At 45.0% G+C, this 21,157-nt stretch overlaps 1 protein-coding gene across 1 annotated transcript in view; it reads left to right on the top strand.

Moving 5' to 3' along the window:
- Positions 1 to 176: 176 nt before the first annotated feature.
- The window catches only part of FLT1 (fms related receptor tyrosine kinase 1), a 170,555-nt gene continuing 149,574 nt past the window's right edge, over positions 177 to 21,157 (top strand). Inside the window, exon 1 of the mRNA XM_082859298.1 lies at positions 177 to 371. Coding sequence (XP_082715424.1) covers positions 308 to 371 — 64 coding nt within the window. The 5' untranslated portion in view covers positions 177 to 307. The remainder of the gene's footprint in view (positions 372 to 21,157) is intronic.

The following is a 21,157-nucleotide window of genomic DNA, read 5'->3' as shown; positions in this document are numbered from 1 at the left end:
ATCGCCCCCGCCCTCGTCTCCTCTTAATCGAGGTCCGCTGGAGGCTCGGAGCGCGCGGGATCAGCACTCCTCGCGGCTCCTCCCCGGCGGCGGCGGCGGCTCGGAGCGGGCTCCGGGGCTGGAACGCAACGGCCGGAGGACGCCGGGCTGCGAGGATTACCGGGGGAAGTGGTTGTCTCTCGGCTGGAGCCGCGGAGAGGGGCGCTCGGGGCGGAGGGCCGGAGCGAGAGGAGACAGGCTCGGGCGGCTGCGGCGGGCGCCCGCGAGGAGCGCGGGCACCGGACGAGCAGGCCGCGTCGCGCTCACCATGGTCAGCTGCTGGGACACCGGGGCCCTGCTCTGCGCGCTGCTCGGCGGTCTGCTTCTCACAGGTGAGGCGCGGCCGGTGCCGGAGGCCGGCGCGGGGCTGGCGGGGGCAGGGGCGCAGCCCGGGGGGCCGGGTGCGCGCGGGGAGCGAGCTCGGAGGGAACCGAGGACACTAGTTGCAGCGGACACGCCTGGGGCCGTGACGCCCTTTCTCCTCCGCCGGGCGGTCGGGCTGGGCGCCTCGGAGAGCAGCTGGCTGGGGTCCGCGAGCATCGCCGCGCTCGGGTCCGCGCTGGGGCTGCCCCTTGCGGCTGGAGTCGCTGATCCTCGCTGCCTGGCCACCTCCCCCAAGCCGGGGCCCCCCTCCCAGGTTCTGGGCTCGGAAAGTGCCGCGCACCCGGACCTGCCCGGCACCCAGAGCCTGCTCTCAGGTGGCCTGGCCGGGTCCGTGAGGCCCCCGGATCAGCGGCTCCTAGGACAACCGCGTGGCTGCCTGGGGACTGGGCTGAGGCCCGGCCTTGGCGATGTCTGGCACGGGCCGCGACGTCGCGCCTCCCGAGGGAAGGAGGTGAGCCCCTTTGGAGGGGATCGCGTGCCTGGCGGGAGCACACAGATACCTGAAGATGGCAAGAGCTGGTATCCTTCGACCCACTCTGGGCCCCCGAGCTCGCGTGTCCAGGGAACGTTCCCCCAGCGTCCTCTCCTCCCTCCCCCCCCCACCCCCACCCCCCCCCCCCCCCCCCGCTCGCCGGCCGCTGGGCCTGAGCGCTGGGCGCGCATCCATCCGAGTGGAGCCTTTGCCACGGGTCCAGCCCAGGTCACCGACCTGAGTGACCTTGACCGACGAGGGCAGTCGAGGACCCAAGTCCCGTTAAGTTTGAGAATTGCAAGCCTAGTCTTTAAGTTCCGAGAGAAGAAAGGGCAAATGATTTGGACCAAAAGGTGCGGTTTGAGGAATCGGTGAGGTCCGCGCCTTTGCTGGGCGTTAGGGACACTGGCGGCCGAACCTTCAGGGACCAGTAGGTTGTACCTGGTTAGTGTGGCGGTGGCCTCCACCGAGGCGCCAAAACCCGAGGGCATTTAGGGACTCGGACTTGCCTTTTCTGCTCAGCGGGGCTCAGTGGCCAAGCCCCCTGGTTTAGTCCCCCTGGGCGCAGAGAGCCAGATTTTGGAGCGCCTGTCTCTTAAGCGTCGTGGAGGAAAGGTAAAATATGAAATAAAATACAGTGACATAGGTTATTGCAAAGATCCCTGGGTAGGAAAGTCCGTAGGGTTGAGCATATATTTTTTTAAATGCTTGTTAAACTCAAAAGGCAGTAACAAATATTCCTTCTCAAGGGGAAGACTAATTAAACTACTTGTTTCTTAATAACAAGTAATAGTTCCACCTGGGTGAAGCTGTTAAACCGAGAGGCAAGGCTAATTCGTACTAAATTGGAGAGAACTCGCTCTAAGTTGGAAATGTTGCTAAAATAACTATACGAAGTGAAGTACTGCTTTTCTGTTTCAAAACTACATTTGGGGGTTTGAAAAGTCATGTGTTTTGAAATACAATTGCTTGGAGCATTTAAGTAACTTGCTGAAGTCTATCGTCTATTATGTAAAAGTAAATCTAGGTAAATTACTGTGAATCCAGAACATGGAGGGGAAAGTGTATGCTTTATTGGATTTTCTGCTTCACACATAGACATCTTTATTTTGTTTCAAAAACTAGCAAAGAATAGTTCTGTTCGTGGTTCAAAGCAACTTAGATCCGTGGAAGCGTTTCAGAAACGCGAGTGAGATTCTCTTATGATTCCCCTTAGATTTTACTTAAATGAGGCAGAAATCTTGGAACTCTTTTGTGATTTTTAAAAAAATGTTTTACATATGTGTTATAGGGAGAAAGCAAGACAAACATTGGCAAGGTGAGAACCTCTTCACCTGCCGGTTTAGGGAATGTTCTATCAGCTGTTGGGGTCTGTAATCGCCAATCTAAACCACAGGCTTCTGCCGCGGGTTAACAGCTGCGTCACAGTAAAACAATCAGGTACCTGCTTTCTAAGCTGCGTCAGCGCTTTCAAACTGAAGGAGGGGCTGCATGTCTGGGGAGTGGTGTCTAGATAGGGGCCAGGCTTCTGCCCTGTGGATTTATGAGGAGTTCAGCTTGCACCCATCACGGGCCAGCTCTGCTCACTGTTGGGTGCTATATAATTTTATGAGTTATTAATATTACGTGTGCGTTCACTGAGGTATAAAATAATCAGAGGTTCGGTAATACAAAAAGATAATGCCTTTCCCCGCAGAGAGTGTATTTACCTTCTTCTAAATATCCTGGGAAATAAAAACACTGCAGTATTCACATGCTTCCAAGTCCTCTATATTGCAATCTCTTCCTCTAAAAAGGATACTAGGCTTCCTTTCTCCAGCTCAAAGTCTCATTTTCTTATTTTAAGGCAGCACACCCTTGATGAAAGCCGCAGACCCTTTTTGTCTGCCCCCCCTTTTCTAGAGTTTTTGAGCAGCTGACATGTACAATTTGCTATAGCTAATCGGAAATGCTGCACTTGCCAATTTTGTGAGTGGAGTTAATTAATGATAGAAAGTTAAATCAAAAGTGTACATGACAGTGATCCCCATTTCCAAAATGAACGTACTAAATCTCTCAAAATCAAGCTAATTGTGCATAACAGTTTGTCTTTTCTCCAAGGTTTATAAAGCCACACTTTGGGTTGTGTTTTTCCGGAATTGTACGTTTGAAATGTTAATTCCGTGCACGTTTGGTGGTCCACGCAGTTTTCCAAATGATGGATCACATTGCAGATAAATTGTAGGTGGTCACCTACTCTAGTTCCTCAATATTTTGACCTTATTTATTTATTTATTAAGTTTTTTCTCTCCCTGTTGAAAATTCTATAACAGGCTATTCAGTTTCTTTTCTAGGGAGCACTAAGTGGGTTTTGTGTTTTCACATGTAAAATTCAGACGTTAGAATAGATGGTTATTTCTAGGGGCCTTTCCCAACTCTAAAATGCAATGAAAGATTCCAAGAAACGGACTGAACACAGTGTCTGTTTTTCTCCTTCCCTTAACTGCATTTGCCTATAGAATGGGTGACCAGCCCTGCGATGCCGGAGCCAGGGCTGAAAGGCTGAGCTGGCTTTCCCCTGCTGTCAGTAATCACGGTGGATTTTCTTTTTCACTAGTGCAACACACCTAACTCCAACCGATTCGTTTGCTCTTTATCAGGTTGCAAGAACTAAGCTGTTACAGGATGCCCAAGCCAGGACGAATCATGATCTTGGGATTTTTTTTTTTTTTTAAACAGAATATGTGACTCTATGAAATAGACTCTATTTCATAACTCTAGTTCTCTGATCTCTTCTAAGGAGACTGGTCATTTAAAACCCGTCTGTATTTCTTGTTTTTTTCAATTAATGCTTACTAGTTGCAAATAATACTTATTTGCTCCCCAAGTAACTTAAGTCTAAAAGAGTTTCCGATTTCAACAAGAATACTAAACGTCTTATTTAAACTGGAACTTATTTTATATGACTTTTTAGAGCAGACCAAGTAATCATTTTGTTTTTACCAAAACTAATTAGATATTTTAAATCTCCTTTGAATGTATATAATATAGAAGTTGAAAATGATATATCGCCTCCCCAAATGGTTTTATATCCATCAAAAAAAAAAAGGTAGTATCCTTGAGGAAGGTTACCCAGTAGATCACCAAGTTACGATTAATGTTTACTCTGGCTTGAGAGTTCTGCAAAGCAAGAACAAATAACAGAGTAAATAGCTTCTGCAGTGCTTTAAATTGAGATGTGCACGCGAGTGAGTGTGAGAGTGGAGAGTGAGGGAAGTTCTCTTGGCACCCGGGTGTTAAACGCAGAGCTTTCTGGTGTTAGGGTCTTGGTTCAATTGCACGGTCAGGAGTTTGTTGGATAGCAAGTGAATATCATAGTTTTTCAGAGCATTTGTCACTGTGGCTAGAGGAGGAAGGACATTTGAAATAACACCAGGCTTAACTTTTAAGTAAAAGTACGTCATTAGGAACGGTTAAAAGCATGAGAAGCGTTGGTTGCATTTGGTTGAAAACGATCTACGAGAACAGTCCATTCTGTTCCGTTGGGCTCAGTACGCTGGGGAGGCTTGCAAAGGAATGGCAAGAGCTCCTGCCAGATGCTTTCCAGGAGCATTGTTGATGCCTCACACACTTGGGTGCCTTGGAAATTGCATGCGGCTGATTACAGTACTGGATTTTAGACCAGATTGAGGAAGGGGAAGGAAACTGGAGGAATGGGGGGTGATGGAGGGAGGGCTTGAAAGGAGAGCCTCTGGTGTAGTATCTGGGACTGCAGGGGGGTTTCATTAAGGAAATGATTCCATTGAGTCTGCTGAAGATAGTGGACTAGATTTCCTGCATTGCTGCTGGGGCGGATGTCGGGGGATGTCAAGAATTCCTGGGGATTTCCCATCAGTCTTGGTAAAGCTGGATGCCTAAGAGCCATGTCTGATCATTGCTCCTTTCCTTGATTTTGTGCTCCTTGAGAGGATTGATCTCATTGCACAGACACATACACTGTGAGGGCTAGATGGAACCTCAGGGATCTAATCTGCTCCTTTCAGAGACGAGCAGTTTAGTGATTTTTTTTTTTCAAGCTCAACAGCTGGCTGGTGGCCGAGCCAGGAACAGAACCCGATGTTCATCCTACAGATAACATTTCTTCTTCATTTTTGTATATCCTCTACCCCAAACAGAGTAGAGATGTTAAAATATTTGTTGAATACCATTATTGCAGAGCTAAAATTTCGTTTTAAATGCTGGCATTTAATCTTATTTCTCATTTTATTGAATATATTTAAGAGTCTTCTTTCCCACCATCAGTACACGAATAAATTTTTCTTACACACGTAAAACGAGGACCATATGAACATATTGTAGTGGTAGATCTGTGTTTATTTGCTCTTCTGCGAAAAAATCTATTTAAACTGCCTTTTTAAACATAATACATCATTCATATTTTAATGCACCATCATTAATTTTTTACAACAGTATTTTCAATAACTGCATAGCATTTCATGGTATGGCTATGCCATAACTTGTTAAACCCAACTGGCATCTTTTTTTTAATATGAGAAACCTTTAAAGCCCATAAGGGGTTTGATTAGGAATATCAAAATGAGGGCTGCTTAGTAATATACTGAGAGATTTGGGGAGAAAACTAATTTTTCTTGTGCACAGTTGGAATCCTCCTTTTGGATGTCTGCAGCTTAAATAGTTGTGGCTTACGGTACTAGCTTCATCTATTACCACTTCCCTCCGCGTACCCCGTGTCCCAGCCACACAGACTCTACCGCCGTCAAAGAAATAGCTCCCCTTTCTTTAGATGGGCCTTGCGCTTTTCATGCTGTTTGTCTGCCTGCAAGACCCTTTTTCTCCCTCTGCATCTTTCCTTCCCGTGCCTTCAAAATTCAGCGTAGAAATCACCAGCTCCACGAGCTCCTCCTTAGAGCCCCAGACAGAATGACTGGTTTCTTCCGCTCCTGTGTGTAGCCTCCTCTTATAGCCCCGATATGGGTCCTCCCGTTCTTCTCACCTTGCTTAGTATTCTGTTTATGAGGGTGCCCTCACTCTTTGGGGAGGAGAGCCCGTGTCTTAACTGCTCTTACATTCCTGGCACCTACTGTCATGGATGGCGTGGAAGCTCTCAGTAAATGTTGGAATGAATGAATGATGGAGCCACACTGTCATTTCAAAGAAGAAATCTTTCCGAGCCAGATATGACTTTATTCCAGGTTATTAGTTACTCTTGCTTGTCCATTGGGCCTCAGTTACAGTGGATTCCTTAAAGGGGCTGTTTCTCAATAGAGAATATTTGTCCTCTGCAACGAGTGGCTCAGATCTAGGAAATCAGCTATGATTTTCAACTCTGAGATACCCATGTCTTGTGATCCCCTCCTGTTTGGTCATGATGATTCCCTGGGGCTTCTGGGCCAGCAAAGCTGGGCTTGGGTCCGTGCAGCAGTTCTGTCCTAACCCTCTATCGGTATGGGGCCGGGCCCTTCACCTTTACTCCACAGGGCTTTATACCATTTTTAGTGCTCTTAGATTTTATGCTTTGACTTATCCTCTGATAGACTCAAACCTGAGTCATTGGACTCAGTGCTGGACTGTGTGGCAAATCTGAATGATGGGGAGATACTCAGAGTCAGACACTGCTTTAATAGGAGCCTTGTTACAGGACCAGTCTAGTTGCTTGATTTCCTCCTTCCTTAGAATAGGTTCTCCTTAACTGTTCATGCAAATAGATTCTTCTGGCAGGACCAGCCTACTAGGTGTGAAACATGTTCTGAAAAATCGGAACCCCCGATCCAGCCTCGAGCTGGTGCCTCCCTCCCCCGACTCCCATCCCCAGCCCCAAACTTTGCACATGCCCACAGCATGCTTCTCAAAGTGTGGCCCATGGCCCACCATCCCCTGGCAACTTAACCAATCAGAGCCTGTATATTAATAAGGTCCCCAGATGTGTTTCTGCACATTAAAAAATTGAGAAGCGCTGATTGTAGTAAAGGATTCTTAGCTCTGGTGTCAGGGTCTAAATCGTCTTCACCAGCATCCTAGTGCTGACCTTGACCTGTATGACCAAGGGACTAGACCCTGGCCAGCCAGGAGCTTCTTTCCGGCTCCCACACTGTTCTTGTGCCCTGTCTTCTGCCGGGACACCTGTGACCTGCTTCAAGACTTTTTTTTAACAAAATCTTAGGCTTAGCTTGGACCCGTAGTCAAAGCATACAGAGGTTGTGGTCTTGAAGAATACCACAGTTCACCAAACCATGGGTCTTAGAAAATAGGGACCTGGTGAAAAATAGTACAATAAAAATGGCATTAAACAGATGGGTTTTAACCGTAAATAAAAGTTTTACAAAGCATTTGCTTCCAAAGCAAAGTCACTTGGTGTAAAAACCAGGGAGGTGAGCATCCTTCTGTTGTCAAGGAGGCGACACTGTCTCATCATGCTCTCATATCCTGCCGCTGGTGACACATTGTCTGTGCTTCTTGCTGGCTTGAAAGTTAATGCACTTGCCTTCTTCCTCGTCTTATTATCGCAAATCTTGGCAAGTGCTTTTGTCTTTTCCCAGGTTACCACAGTGCTTATGGGTAGTTTTTCTCAGCCTGGTCTTCTATCCTTCTATCGAACAGGTGGAGTGTGACTGCATTTCCTTTCAAACCACAGACCCTCCCACGTGGTCAACACAAGCAAAGCTATAACAACGATCAGGTTCTTTTGTGAAACGAGGCCTGAAGTGAACCTGGTATAAATGAAAAGCCTTGTCTTCTGTTATATGCAAATATGAAACCACTCGCGCTCAAGGCCCCCTTTGGCGGCCTTGATTAGTAATTAGTCTGCCAACTGAGTTCTGTGAAACCCTTTGCTTCTCTCCAGGGTCCCCAGCTTTGGCTCTGCGTTAGAACCATCTGGGCTTTATTTCTAGAATCCTCTTGCCCTGGCAGCACTTCTGATCATGAGTTTTTGAGTGGGCCCGAGGCATCTTTCCTTTAAAGCTGCCAGGTGATTCCAATGGGCGGCGAGGTTACGGAACCTTCTGGTTTATCCTATATCCAAATCACCTGAGAGCTTGCGCTGCAGTACTGGGCCGGCCCCAGAGTTTCTGATTCAGTAGGCCTGGGATGGGGCCCGGAATTTGCATTTCTAACAAGATCCCAGGTGGTGCCGAGGCATGGATGCAGAGACCGCTGCTTTGAGAGCCCCTGACCTCGGGCTCCACTGAGAGGCCTGGCTACCTGGGAGGCATCCGTCCTGGGGCCAGTCTGGAAAAGGCACGAAATTAAATCATTGCTAGACATCTAACAAGGTGGAGGAAACTGTATCTGTGAGGAAGAAAGGAACTCTTCCTCTCTTAGAACGAGGGGAATTCTGGGATAAAGTGCTTGGTACGGGCGGGCCTGTTTTGCAGAGCAGGGTATATGTGAGTTAGGAACCAGACCTGGATTGCTGGTCTAGACAGGAAAGCTCGTAGTGGTTCTCCTTCCCTGCCTCACGCTGTGGAGTGCTCAGCCTTTCCTCTACAGAAATGTGGGCACATGGCTACAGAGTCCTTTGGGAAGGTACCATGCTACTGACCTGTCCTGGGCATCCTCGCGCCTCTGGTCCAGCCCTGCTAGCCTTCAGTAAGCCCTCCATGAAGCAGTCGGAAGCCTTGTTACCTTTCCCTCCCTGACCAAGCCTCTGTAGCTGAATTCCTGTGCTGGGATCAGCGTCCCCACTTGGATGGCTGACCCTCTACCTGTCGGAGCAGTACGGCTCTGCTGACTTCCGGGGATATGCCAGGGGTCTGTCACCGCCACATCGGAGACAGAGCTGGCCTCTCACTGGGCAGAATCGTGGTGCTGGGACCCTTCTCGGGAAATGCCAAGAGTATAAGTCGCTGCTTCTTCCCTGAGAGCATCTCGGGGTACCTATAGGGCGTTTAAGGCCTAATATTGTGTGAGCTCTATTCGGACGCTCTCATTTTCAGATACAGAAGGAGCATATCCTTCACCCACGGCTGAATCAGTGCTTCTCAAACCTGAGTCATGATAGCGTTTGTGTCTGTCATCTCCTGACATAATAGGCTGCCTCAAATCGCAGTGGCCTACGAGGGGAATTCATTATGTCTGATGAGTCTGTGGGTTAGAAATCTGGGCGCGGCTTAGCTGGGTGGTTTGCTTTGGGCCTCACCTGGGTCGCGCATGCAGCTGTAGTCCCCTGGCTTTGCCCCTGGGACCGCGTCGCTGGCTGTCGGGGGGGGGCCATCCTCCGCAGGCAGCCTTTTGCCCCCCAGCCGTCTAGCCCCCCCCCCCCTTACTGGGGGCAGGGGCCGTCTGAGAGGACAACAGCGGATGTCTCAAGGCCTTTGGAACTCTTACAGCACCACCTATGCCACATTGGGACGGCCAGAGCAGTCCTAACTCAGGGTGGGGCGTGGGGAAAGAGATTCTCTCCAGGCGGGAGGAGGTGCTTAGTCTTGTGGGCTCGTTTCTTGAGGTACACACTGCTGTTTCGTACTAAACCTTTCTTTTCTTTTCTTTCTTTCTGGCCGTGCCACACGGCATGTGAGACCTTAGTCTCCCGACCGGGGATCGAACCCGTGCCCCTTGCATTGGAAGCGTGGGGTCTTAACCACTGGACCTCCAGGGAAGTCCCTAACCTTTCTTTTCAGTCTAGATTTTGAAAAGATTCTGGAGTTTGGCCAAGAAAATAATAGTGAATAATGCCTTGGCCCTTCTTAACCTGTGAGCTAAAGACAGCTGGTCCCGTGGAAGAGCTTCCTGTTCGTAACTCTGTTGATTAGGGGACAGAGGCCGCAGTTAAGGTGGCTGCCAGGCTCTCAAGACCACCATGGCACCGGCATGAAGCGGAGGACAGCTGACCCTCAGATTGCGAGTGTAGGCAGTGGGCAGCTTCTCGGGGCTTAGATCAGAGGATCTCTGAGCATCTTCCGGGGGGATGTGGTGAGGCCGTAAGTGTTTGGGGGGAGCGGGGTGGAGAGAAAGGAGGCAACTGATGCTTATGGACGGTCAGGACTTAGATTTATACATATTACGTTGCTTAGTCCCAAGAGGTAGGTACAGTACTCTTATATATGAGGAAACTGAGGCTTGGGTAAATTACTTTTCCTAAGATCACAGAGTACCTAAGTATTTAGGTAAATTAAATACTTTCCCTAAACTAGAATTATTTCCATCTGGTTCCGTCAGACTCCAAACCTCCCTCCTCTTACCACGCCTTAGAACCTAAAGGAAAGGAGAGAAGGGAAAGATCATGGGTGAGAGTGTGCTAGTCTTCCCTCCTTTCCAAACCGTTCTATCCTTGGAGCTTTGCCACTTCCAAAGAATGTGAGACTCTACTGCAACTCCGGCCTCAAATGGCCTTGGGAGATTCCACTGCTGTGTGTGGCAGACACCATTAAAGGCTCCATTAAGACAGAATTTTCATCATTTTCATCATGTGGGTTTTCTTATCATGGGTATTCAAGGCCCTTCCAAAAAATTCAAGTCAGAGAAGGAGCTCCAAAACCATTAAGAACGTGACTTTATATAGGCTTCCAGACTGCTCTCCCACACGGGGCTCTGGATGAATTGAGCTTGCGCGGGAGGGCAGATGAGGGCAGAAGGGCACTTTGATTCTGGAAGAGGTCTCATCAGGTAGGTCCCCCGACCGGCCGGGCTGCCCTCTGCCAGGTTGTTTCTGGGAATCAAATGTCTACTTCTCTGTGTGCCTTTTAGATCCCAGAAACCGCAATGGCCTGGAGCTTTTTCTTAATGAAACTGGAGTAAAGGGGTGGACCCTGATGCTTCGTGAACTGGGGTGGGGAAGGACTCTGTCCCTGGGGGAAGGAGGAGGAATGTGCATACCCGGTGCTGTGAACCTCTTCCAAACCATCCAGCCTGCACGCTTTTAACTTTCTTTTATGAATGGAAACCCCGAGGGTCACATTCTTACCAAGTGACCAGGCCAGGGTGGAAACCTAGGTCTTTCTGATTTTGAAATCAGTACTCTTTCCGCCAACATTTATCCAAAAGATCTTGAATGATCAAATCTAGGAATTCAGGAAAACCAAGGAGTTTGGTTTTCAGGGTTTAGAATAGAAAGTTAGTATGCCCGTGAGAAAAAGACAGCTGTCCGAGGGCATTGTCCTAGAGGGAGCGCCCATTGGTCTGGGACGGTCACGAACACAGTCTCTGCTTTCCCTGTTTGACTGGTAGTCCTCGTACAGTTAACAAAAATGGAAGCATTTCTTTAAGGCCTGTTGCCCTTTGGGTCTCTTTCTCTTCCCTAGATCATTCCCTTCAGGCATTCAAACGTACAAGAAGTCAAGAAAGAGAAAAAAGTATTTTATTTCTTCCTTGATCCTTACCTGGAGAGGGATTTTTTTTTTAAATTGAAGTATAGTTGGTTTACAATGTTGTGTTAATTTCTGCTGTACAGCAAAGTGACTCAGTTATACATATGTATACGTTCTGTTTTATATTCTTTTCCATTATGGTTTATCACAGGATATTGAATATTCTGTGCTATACAGTAGGACCTTGTTATTTATCCATTCTATATATACTAGTTTGCATCTGCTAATCTCAAATTCCCAATCCCTCCTTCCCCTGACCCCCCATCCCCCTTGGCAACCACAAGTCTGTTCTCTCTGTCTGTGAGTCTGTTTCTGTTTCATAGATAAGTTCATTTGTGTCATATTTTAGATTCCACATATAAGTGATACCATATGATATTTGTCTTTCTCTTTCTGACTTACTTCACTTAGTATGATAATCTCTAAGTCCATCCATGTTGCTACAAATGGCATTATTTCATTCTTTTTTACGGCTGAGTAGTATTCCATTGCACATATGTACCACATCTCCTTTATGCATTCATCTGCTAATGGACATGTAGGTTGCTTCCATGTCTTGGTTATTGTAAATAATGCTGCTATGAACATAGGGGTACGTGTATTTTTTTGAATTATAGTTTTGTCTGGATATATGCCCAGGAGTGGGATTGCTGGATCATATGGTAGCTCTATTTTTACTTTTTTGAGGAACCTCCATACTGCTTTCCGTAGTGGCTGTACCAACTTACATTCCCAGCAGCAGTAGTGTAGGAGGGTTCCCTTTTCTCCACATTGAGAGAGATATTTTTTTGATACCAGAACATGGCCATCTTTATCTGAATCTGAGAAAAATGTTGTTTTGCCATCTATAGAGGAGTTTTATCTTTTGTTCCAAGGAAACAGTAGAAAGTGTGGTCAAAGGGATACATGGCTTGGATGAAAGTTATAAGGAGTAGTTATATATATACAGTTTGATTTTTATGATTTTCTTTTTCTAAGTTGGCATTAGAGAAACCAAAAATATATGTAAACAGATGGAAAGGCGGGGATATATTAGAGGGGATTGCAAACAAACAATTTTAAAAGGCAATGTAAACTTGTGTTATAGCATTTTGTCTATGATGAATGGTATTGTTTTCTTTTTGGAAAACTCTGTTTAACTCTTTTCTACTTAATGTCTCCTGCTGGATGAGATTTTTGTTCTCTGTTGTTATTTGGAAATTTTTATAGCTTTAAAATCTTCTCCATAGGGAATTCTGCTAGAACTAGAGAAGAAGGAAAAAAAAAAAAAAAGCATGGGAATTGAGTCATCGTATTGCCCTAGAATGGACTTTGTGTACCTACAACTTCTTGGGGGTTAGGGAATATTTGGCACACATCATTGGTGTACAGATTAGAAGTGTTCTACCACTCACTCCCCTACCCCATTCCCTGTCCTCAAAGCTGGTAAATGAAAAATACCTTAAGTTCAGTATTTGCCACACAAAGTCACTTAAAAACGCAGGAAACTCTCATGAATGCTAACTTTCAAGAATTTCTAGTTTGCTTTAGCCCTTTTGGACTGGTCATTAAACTTAGCGATTCTATAATCTGGGTAGATGTCTTTTTAGGAGCAGTAAAATTCTAAAGAGTAGAAATAGAGTTGTCGTTGATTTTCAATGTGGTTCATGGTGCAAGCAGATGGGCATAGCATTGCTTTGCTGGAATAATTCACTCACCATTTTGGAAGAGTGTTAAGTAGGAACTTGGGAGGGGAAATGTCTTTTGAGAAATATGTTTTCTGACAGTGTTTTGGAGTGCTGTATCTTCTGCTGTGATTTCACGAGGGAAAGCATGTGCTGTATTGAATTTAATTCTCGTGATGTCAGTTTCATAACCAGCCGTCATTCCAGGTTCATGTTCAACCTCTAGCATGAGTTCAGGCATGCTTGGAAGACCCTTTTATTTGAGAGCATTTTTAACATATTCCCTTAAAAAGTGCTCGAGCAATCATCAATTAACCTATTACATTTTATTTCAAGATGGAAACATGGTTGTATCTATCGTGCTCTGTATTGACCATTGAGTGTCTTATTTTGTGATGTTAACTGTGAATTTTACTGAAATGACTCATCTATGTTAGTGAAGAATTCGTGACTCCCTGTACTCAGAAACGTGTCCTTTAAAAACAAAGTGTACCTAGCTTTGAGGTGATCTCTGTTTGTTGACTTAGATAATCTTGAACACGTGGTGGTATTCACCTAATCTGCTGCTTGGTGACTCATGTCCTAAGGGGCCTCTCAGGACTGAAAGCCCTTCAAGAGGAAGGGCTGGTTTCTGCCCTGTCTTCACAGCTGTGAATCTAGGACAGTGCCTGGCATATAGTAGTCACTCAATAAATGCTGGTTGAACTGACTAGAGCTGTATCCTAGACGTCCCTCTGGGTCTCAGAGGCCTTTTAAGAATCAGGGTTCCATATTGGTTCGATCTTGTGCGGGTATAGTGGAGGAGATTGGCAGAAACATGTCCAAGAGCTGGCAGGAATTCTCCCCACACATCTGAAACGTTCTGTTCCTTCCTTCTGGGCCATCCTCTGGCTCCAGTGACCCCTTTCTCATCCTTGACTGAGCTGCTGTGTTCTCCTGATTCGAATCTAGACTCAGAATTCAGAATTCCGATCTAAGCTGCCTGGCCACTACAGAAATGGCTCCCAAGAGATATTTCCTTTAGATGGACCCTCCTCCTGGGATACACTTAGCTGGTCAAGGTTCCCGAACAGCACAGAAGAAAGGCAGTTGATTGGGGAACCTTAATTTGTAGGTACAGCAGCGCAGCCTAAACATATGAGGTGCTGTTATTATTGCTGCCATTGTGTTCGCCCTCTTGGATAAGAACATTTGCTCTGAAAACCATTTCCCCTTAGCTCTGGACCATCCATGCTGTAGGCTAGGAAGAGGAGAGAAGAGGAGGCACAAGTTAAGTCCTGGCTAGGACTGATCACCTCTGATCATTTTCTTTTATTCCCCTCATTCTGTATCTATCTCTCTTCCATGATTTCAAAAAGCACGGTGTGGGACTTCCCTGGTGGCACAGTGGTTAAGAATCCACCTGCCAATGCAGGGGACACAGGTTTGAGCCCTGGTTCAGGAAGATCCCACATGCCGCGGAGCAACTAAGCCCGTGAGCCACAACTACTGAGCCTGCGCTCTAGAGCCTGCGAGCCACAACTACTGAAGCCCACGTGCCTAGAGCCTGTGCTCTGCAACAAGAGAAGCCACCGCAATGAGAAAGCCCGGGCACCGCAACAAAGAGTAACCCCTGCTTGCCGCAACTAGAGAAAGCCTGCGCAAAGCAACAAAAACCCAATGCAGCCCTGGTGGCGCAGTGGTTGAGAGTCCGCCTGCCGATGCTAGGGGACACGGGTTCGTGCCCCGGTTCGGGAAGATCCCACATGCCGCGGAGCGGCTGGGCCCGTGAGCCATGGCCGCTGAGCCTGCGCGTCCGGAGCCTGTGCGCCGCAACGGGAGAGGCCACAGCAGTGAGAGGCCCACGTACTGCAAAAAAAAAAAATTTTGTATTAAAACAAAAAAAGGCACAGTGTGACCAAAGCATATCTTCTAGTGAATGTTCACTTGTGGCTTTTTTTCCCTAATAGCAACTGAAGTCAGGTAGACCCCAGACTTAAAAAAAAAAAAAAAAAAAAAAATTATCTCTATCTATCTATCTGTGCACACCAAGGCATTGGAAAGAAACAATAGAGGTCTCTCTTCTGAGCAAAGAGATCAAGGAAAGCAGAGCTGTAGAAGCAGGAGAATTAAGAGTAGCTGATAAAAGAAAACAGTCGTTTGCAAAGTAAAGTTGGGTTTTAGAGGGTCTGCAGATTTGAAGGAGAGAGAAAGAGACCCTTCAGCAAACACACGCTCATTCTTCAGGTCTTACCTTCAACATCATTCTTCTGAGAGCACGTCCTTCACTCCCTGGGCTGGGTTCCTCCCCTCCCTCCCACATCTGGTACACTTCCCTCTGATCAGCCACTCACATAATGTAATTTTACACTTGTATAAAAACTCATTTATAAGTATAAAGTTACATCTGTCTGTATAGGCTTATCTGTTGTCCAGCCTACGTTATAAACCCTTCAAAGAAGCGATCCTGTTTGTCTTGTTTATTATTGTATCCTTCTGTTAGAATACGTTTGAAATATTAAATGGAAGAATAAATGCTGAGGTTACAGCGCAGAGAGAGCACCAAGGTGAGGGGGTGAGAGGAAGGGGTAGTATCAGGCAGGGAGGAGGGAAAAAACCAGGATTGGCTGGCAGTAAAAGAGATAAGAAGGATAGATAAATGAGGGCGATGCATTCCCAGCCTCTTGGAATCATGGATGGGAGTCCAACCCTTAACCCACTCACTTCATCAGTCTCATCTCGGGGTTGGTGGTTTCACTTTGTGGGGACAGCTCCAGTATTGGGGACCTCACTACCTCTTCACAGTGCTTCCTTTACATAACTTCTTCTACTTGGTTTTGGTCTTGTCCTCCGGAATGAGCTGATCCATAAGTTATTTTAAAGCTTGTGAGATTGATGGCCAACTGATAACAGAAATCGGTGTTTGGTTTCATTTTTTCTTCCATCTGATATATGATATCCTGGAGGATATTAAAAATGCTAATTCTATAATAGATTAATGAAACTGTATGAGTAAAAACGACCTGAGAATTAAAACCAATATTCTCCAGGTTTTGGGTGCAAATTACTTTAAAGTCTGTCATGGATATTTGTAAGGAAGACCTGAATATCACATACTGAAGTGACTGAAAAACCTTCAGTCAATTATTTCTTTAAAAATTGAGATACTTCTGGTGGCAGCATACTGCTTTTAATTGGTTCCTTTCCCTTCCAGAAGCTTGGCTGTCAGCAAAACTTGTATAACGTTAATTCCATCTAAGAATTTACAAACTTAAAAAAAAAATCTTAGGAAGGCCAGCTATTCCCCATATTTACTATGTAAATTGAGTCTAAAGAAAACATGAAAATGAAAGCAAAGCAGAATTTAAAAGCACTTTTCAGTCAACACACCCACCCCATTGTCTGTGCAGGATTAATCTCCAAAATATGTGTAATGAAAAGCGATTGTATTCCAAATTGTTTAATTTAGAAGGAAACTGATTTTGACAATAGAAACACAATGGTCAAGGACAGTGTTTAATGAGCCTTAGAAAGTATGCTAAGGCAGCTTTCAAAACCTCAATTCCCCGATGATGGATAACTTTATTGCACACTCTTGACTATATAAATCTCAAGGGTCAGAGGGTTTGTATATGTTATTGGTAACAAAGACTGGAGCTCTCTCAACTTTCAGTGAGTGAATTTATAAGGCACCGCCTTTATATACAGTCTAAAGTACTGTGGAAGAATGTGTTCTATGTAGTTTGGACTCCAGAAACTCTATCAGAATAAGCTTGAAATTAACATCAGGACTTTATCACACTTAGCCTTCCAATCTCATTTTATTTCTCCCGTATTTTTATATGCACAGCAAGTGGGGTTGTGTCATTATTTGTAATAGGTTAGAAAGTTGAAGAAAATACAATATAAAAAGCATAGACCAAAATTTGAGTTAGGGATAATAACGTTTCATCCTTTTCTTGCATGGATAGCTAGAGTTTAAGGTACACGCTTTCCTGCCTGCCTACTTGCCAGCCTTTCTTCATTTTATGGTACAAAATTTTTAAGGCATAATGTTGGATTTGAAATTAAAACTTTGGCATGATAAATTTTTTTCTTTTTTTTTTGCGGTACGCGGGCCTCTCCCTGTTGTGGCCTCTCCCGTTGCGGAGCACAGGCTCCGGACGCGCAGGCTCAGCGGCCATGGCTCACGGGCCCAGCCGCTCCGCGGCATGTGGGATCTTCCCGGACCGGGGCGCGAACCCGTGTCCCCTAGCATCGGCAGGCGGACTCTCAACCACTGCGTCACCAGGGAAGCCCTGGCATGATAAATATTTTTTATGGTTACTTAATAGCATTCCAACATACAGCTCCACGATACATTCAGTTTTTTCCAGAAAGAACTGTGTGTGAACCTGAGGATTATCAGGGTTACATGACAGGTTCTACACAATGTCTCAACTAAAATTTAAAGTTCTAATTCCCGTTCTTATACTTTAACCATTCTTTGGCAAGCTCCTTTATTGAATCGATGAAATATTTCCCAGGTCTCCTCTGTGATGCTTTCCTTCCTAAAGGAACCCAGAGGGATCCACGTAAATAACATGTATTCCGGGGCCCTGCTGTCATTGTCTCCCTAGATGCCCGGAACTTCGGCATCGAACAGTAATACACAGAGTATGCGGTAAAATGTTTTGTGGTAGAACAAAGCGTCATCCTAATGCCATGTAGAATAGGGAAGACTTGAGATTTTCAATTGTGGGTTGCCTACATACGGTCCTATGCTTCCAGACTGGGGATTGTTTGTTTAAGAAGAATCCAGAGGATACCTCTGGCTGAACTGAAACTTGTAATCCTAAACAATTCAGAGGATAGAAGGTTAATATTAGGGCCGTTCAAACATTTTATTAATACGACTGCTATGCCTAATGATGCAACTTGCTCCAAATGCTAGGGTGCACCGATTGATGAAAGAGGAAGAACAGCAGAGAAACCCTGGTTGCTTCCAGTAAACCAAGTGTTTGTATATTGCATGTGTGTTTATTGAATCTCTGCGGAGTGTTCTTTTTCTTCAGGTGTTTATAACCTGAAAGTTAATACAGTCTGGCCTGAAATAACTTGTAAACTGACATGAATGACAGCATAACGCTGCCGGTGATGATAAGCCCTTCTGTGTGAGGTGTCATCAGGTCCAGTTGCCCCACAGTCCTCTGAACAGTAACATTGGGTAAGAACAGAGGATGGTAGGGTGTCTGCTTCACATGTAGTGCGTTTCCCGCTACTGGTAGAGAAACAGCCGTGCCGAGTCCTCCCTAATACCCCAAACCTTCCTCTTTGCGTTTTTAGGGTATAAAGTGCACTGGTTCTGTTCATCTCCTTTTGTGTAAGCAGAGGAGAGCCTACCGCCTTCTCTACTGAATGCTTTGTGAGCTATGTCTCGTGCCCTGTCAACCAGATCCTGACCCTTGGTCCAAGCCGCTCAGATAACTCCCTTGACGTCGTATGGTAAATTGAAATGACATCTCGTTAGACAGTTCTATGGAGGTGGCTCGTGAACTCATTCAAGAAAAGGACATCGGTGTGAGAGTCGAGCGTTTGGGGGGGTAAAAAGGTAACTCCTCGGTCAGCAGGAGATTTCTCACTGACCAACCTTAATTAACTCTGATGTCACATGAAAAGGAGCTGTTCCTGGGTACAGGTCACTCGGAGGGTAGGCTCCTGATGGTAGCCGGTGACAGGCCCGATGATAAATGAACGTGCCCTGTTAAACCATGACCCTCCGAGAAGCCAGTGTCAAGGAAAAAGCTCAGAGAGGTACCCTGAGGACGTGCCCCTCGTAAATGTTGACAGTAGGAATGCCGACGTCAGTAGAGGACTTTTCTCTTGGTAAACATCTTAAACCACACAGATTGTTTTTCTTTTCAATAACCTTTATAGGGTTTAAGGAAAAGTGAGTGAAGTCCATCACCCATGTATGGATGGAACCAAGACCATGGTCACTTCAGGGGCTAATACCATGGTGTCCTCTGTGTGCTGCACTGGAAAGCTGTTGCTGGATTTTGTTGACTGACAAAGTGTGAACTGTAAGCTTTAAAACAAGCAAATTATTCAAGTAAACATAGGTTTAGGGCTGTGCCAACTGTCACTGCTGAAATTAAGCAATTTTTTCACTTGTGTTTTTACACCTGAATTCCAAGACATAAATGCTATATAAATGACTTAAATTTTCTCTTAAGGCATGGAGACCAGGTGCTTCCTAGTTTGGATCTGATGATTTGGGGATTACTTGGGATGGCAGAAACTCTGAAGCAAGAAACCATTGAATTCTTTTTTTGTGGGTCCCTTTGATAATAAAAAGATGAGAAAGAAAATAGCAAGTCTCTGGGATTAGCAGCTTGCTACAAATTAGGTGTATTCCTGCTGGAAGCAGCTACCTAACCATTCCGTCCTTTGTGGACCTGGGACCGAGAGCACAGTTATCATAACCTAAAATATCCTACATCTGTCCATCTAAACGTCACAATCTTATCTCCACAAGGGATTAGTCAACAGTGAGTCAGAGCTTCTCGCTGTTGCCGAGTACATGTCAGTTTCTGAGTCCAAGCGTGGAAAGAGGTTTCCCTGTGCCTGAGAGAATGTACATGCCCTCTCTCGTTTCTAAACCCACCTTCCACTACTCCTAAAACAAACTTCCCGGGGAGGAAAGCATGTTCCCTGTAGGCAGCAATGTATGTGTGCATGTCTTTACGTAAACATCCTTTCATTTCTCTAGATCCTTCCTTGATTTAAGGCCAGTTGTTCTGGGAGGAAAAGAACATTTAAAAAACCAATGTCGCCTCTCATTGTGGGACTTGCTTGAGTTACGCTGCTGTCATACAGACTCCCATGGCTTTCCCACCTTTGATTTAGTCTGCTGGTAGACGGAACAGGAGGTCTCTGGTCTTTCCCCATCATGCTAGAAGTGAGAGAAAAATGTACGTTATAATGTCTTCAAGTAGTACGTTATAATACTTCAAGTAGTATAATGTCTTCAGTTGTGTGTTCAGTGTTATAACTGAACATACAACTGAACTGTGTTCAGTTATAAGGGACCCTTCATATTATCTGACAAATACTTTAATAGAGGCACGACACAGAAGTTAAGACCAAGAGTTAACTTCTTATTAAGTATTAGAGCCCCGTAGGCATTAGCATCTCAAACAAAAGTTTTGGAAGTTTCTGGAAATTTGTTTCATTTGCATTCTTAACCTTTTTCCCACCCTTGCCACCAACCAAAAAGATTCCATGAGGTTTAGTCTATGAGACTTAAGCTTTTAATAAGCTACATCTTGAGGAAAGAAAAGTCTTCTTTTATTATGAATTATGTTTAATTAACCTCACACAACCTTGGTAAAGACTCGAGGTCTTAACATCAAATTTTAGAAACATGATACTTGGGGATTTATATTTAGATAAAGAGGTCATTTATCATGTAGGATTATGTACTATTGAAAACGTGGTATGTAAAATCAAAGACAGATGCCTCTCATTTGAAAGAGACCTAATATACAAAGCTTTGCATTAAAACCAAATCCATTAGAAATCAATAATTTTAATATTAAAGGAAATACCGTAGATTTCTTCCAAGAGCTCTAGCAACATAATTTTTGACGTGACTCAATTTGTTAAAATTCCGATTTAAATAGGTAAAATTCAAAAGATGCAATTGGAAGTGATTTTAAATTAACATTAAATTTAAAAGATTGCAATTTGGGGGAACAGTGAGTTTTTCGCAATATGTTTGTAAATCTTCTAATACATGAATAATGATGTTATTGAACACGAAGCAAAAATTCTCTAACATCAGCCTTCTGAAGCTTTAAGCTGGAGAAACAACTACAAGTATAAAAATCTAACACTGATGAGGTTGTATGTAGCAACAAAATTCAAAATAGCTCAATATGCAGCTTAACTCTGATTATTTTAGTCATAAGTTTTGTTTTCAAAACAGCTTTATTGAGATAAAATTCACATACCACGAAACTCACCATTTTAAATTGTATAAGTCAGTGATTTTTAGTCTATGCACAAGAGTTGTGCAACCGTCATCACTATCTAATATTAGAACATTCTCACCCCCAGAAGAAACTCCTGTTGTTACTCGCTTCTGTTCCTTTCTCCCCCAAGCCCCTGCCAACCACTACTCTTATTTTCTCTCGTGTGGATTTGCCTATCCTGGACATGTCATATAAATGGAATCATACGACATGTGGCCTTTTGTGACTGGCTTCTTTTTGGTTTTTAAACAAGACAATATTATTTTCTCACGGTTCTGGAAGCTGGAAGTCTAAGCTCAA

Source organism: Leucopleurus acutus (assembly GCF_964270905.1).
Source record: "Leucopleurus acutus genome assembly, chromosome: 18".
Classification (NCBI taxonomy): Eukaryota; Metazoa; Chordata; class Mammalia; order Artiodactyla; family Delphinidae; genus Leucopleurus; species Leucopleurus acutus.
This window is presented reverse-complemented; position numbering and strand designations above follow the sequence as displayed.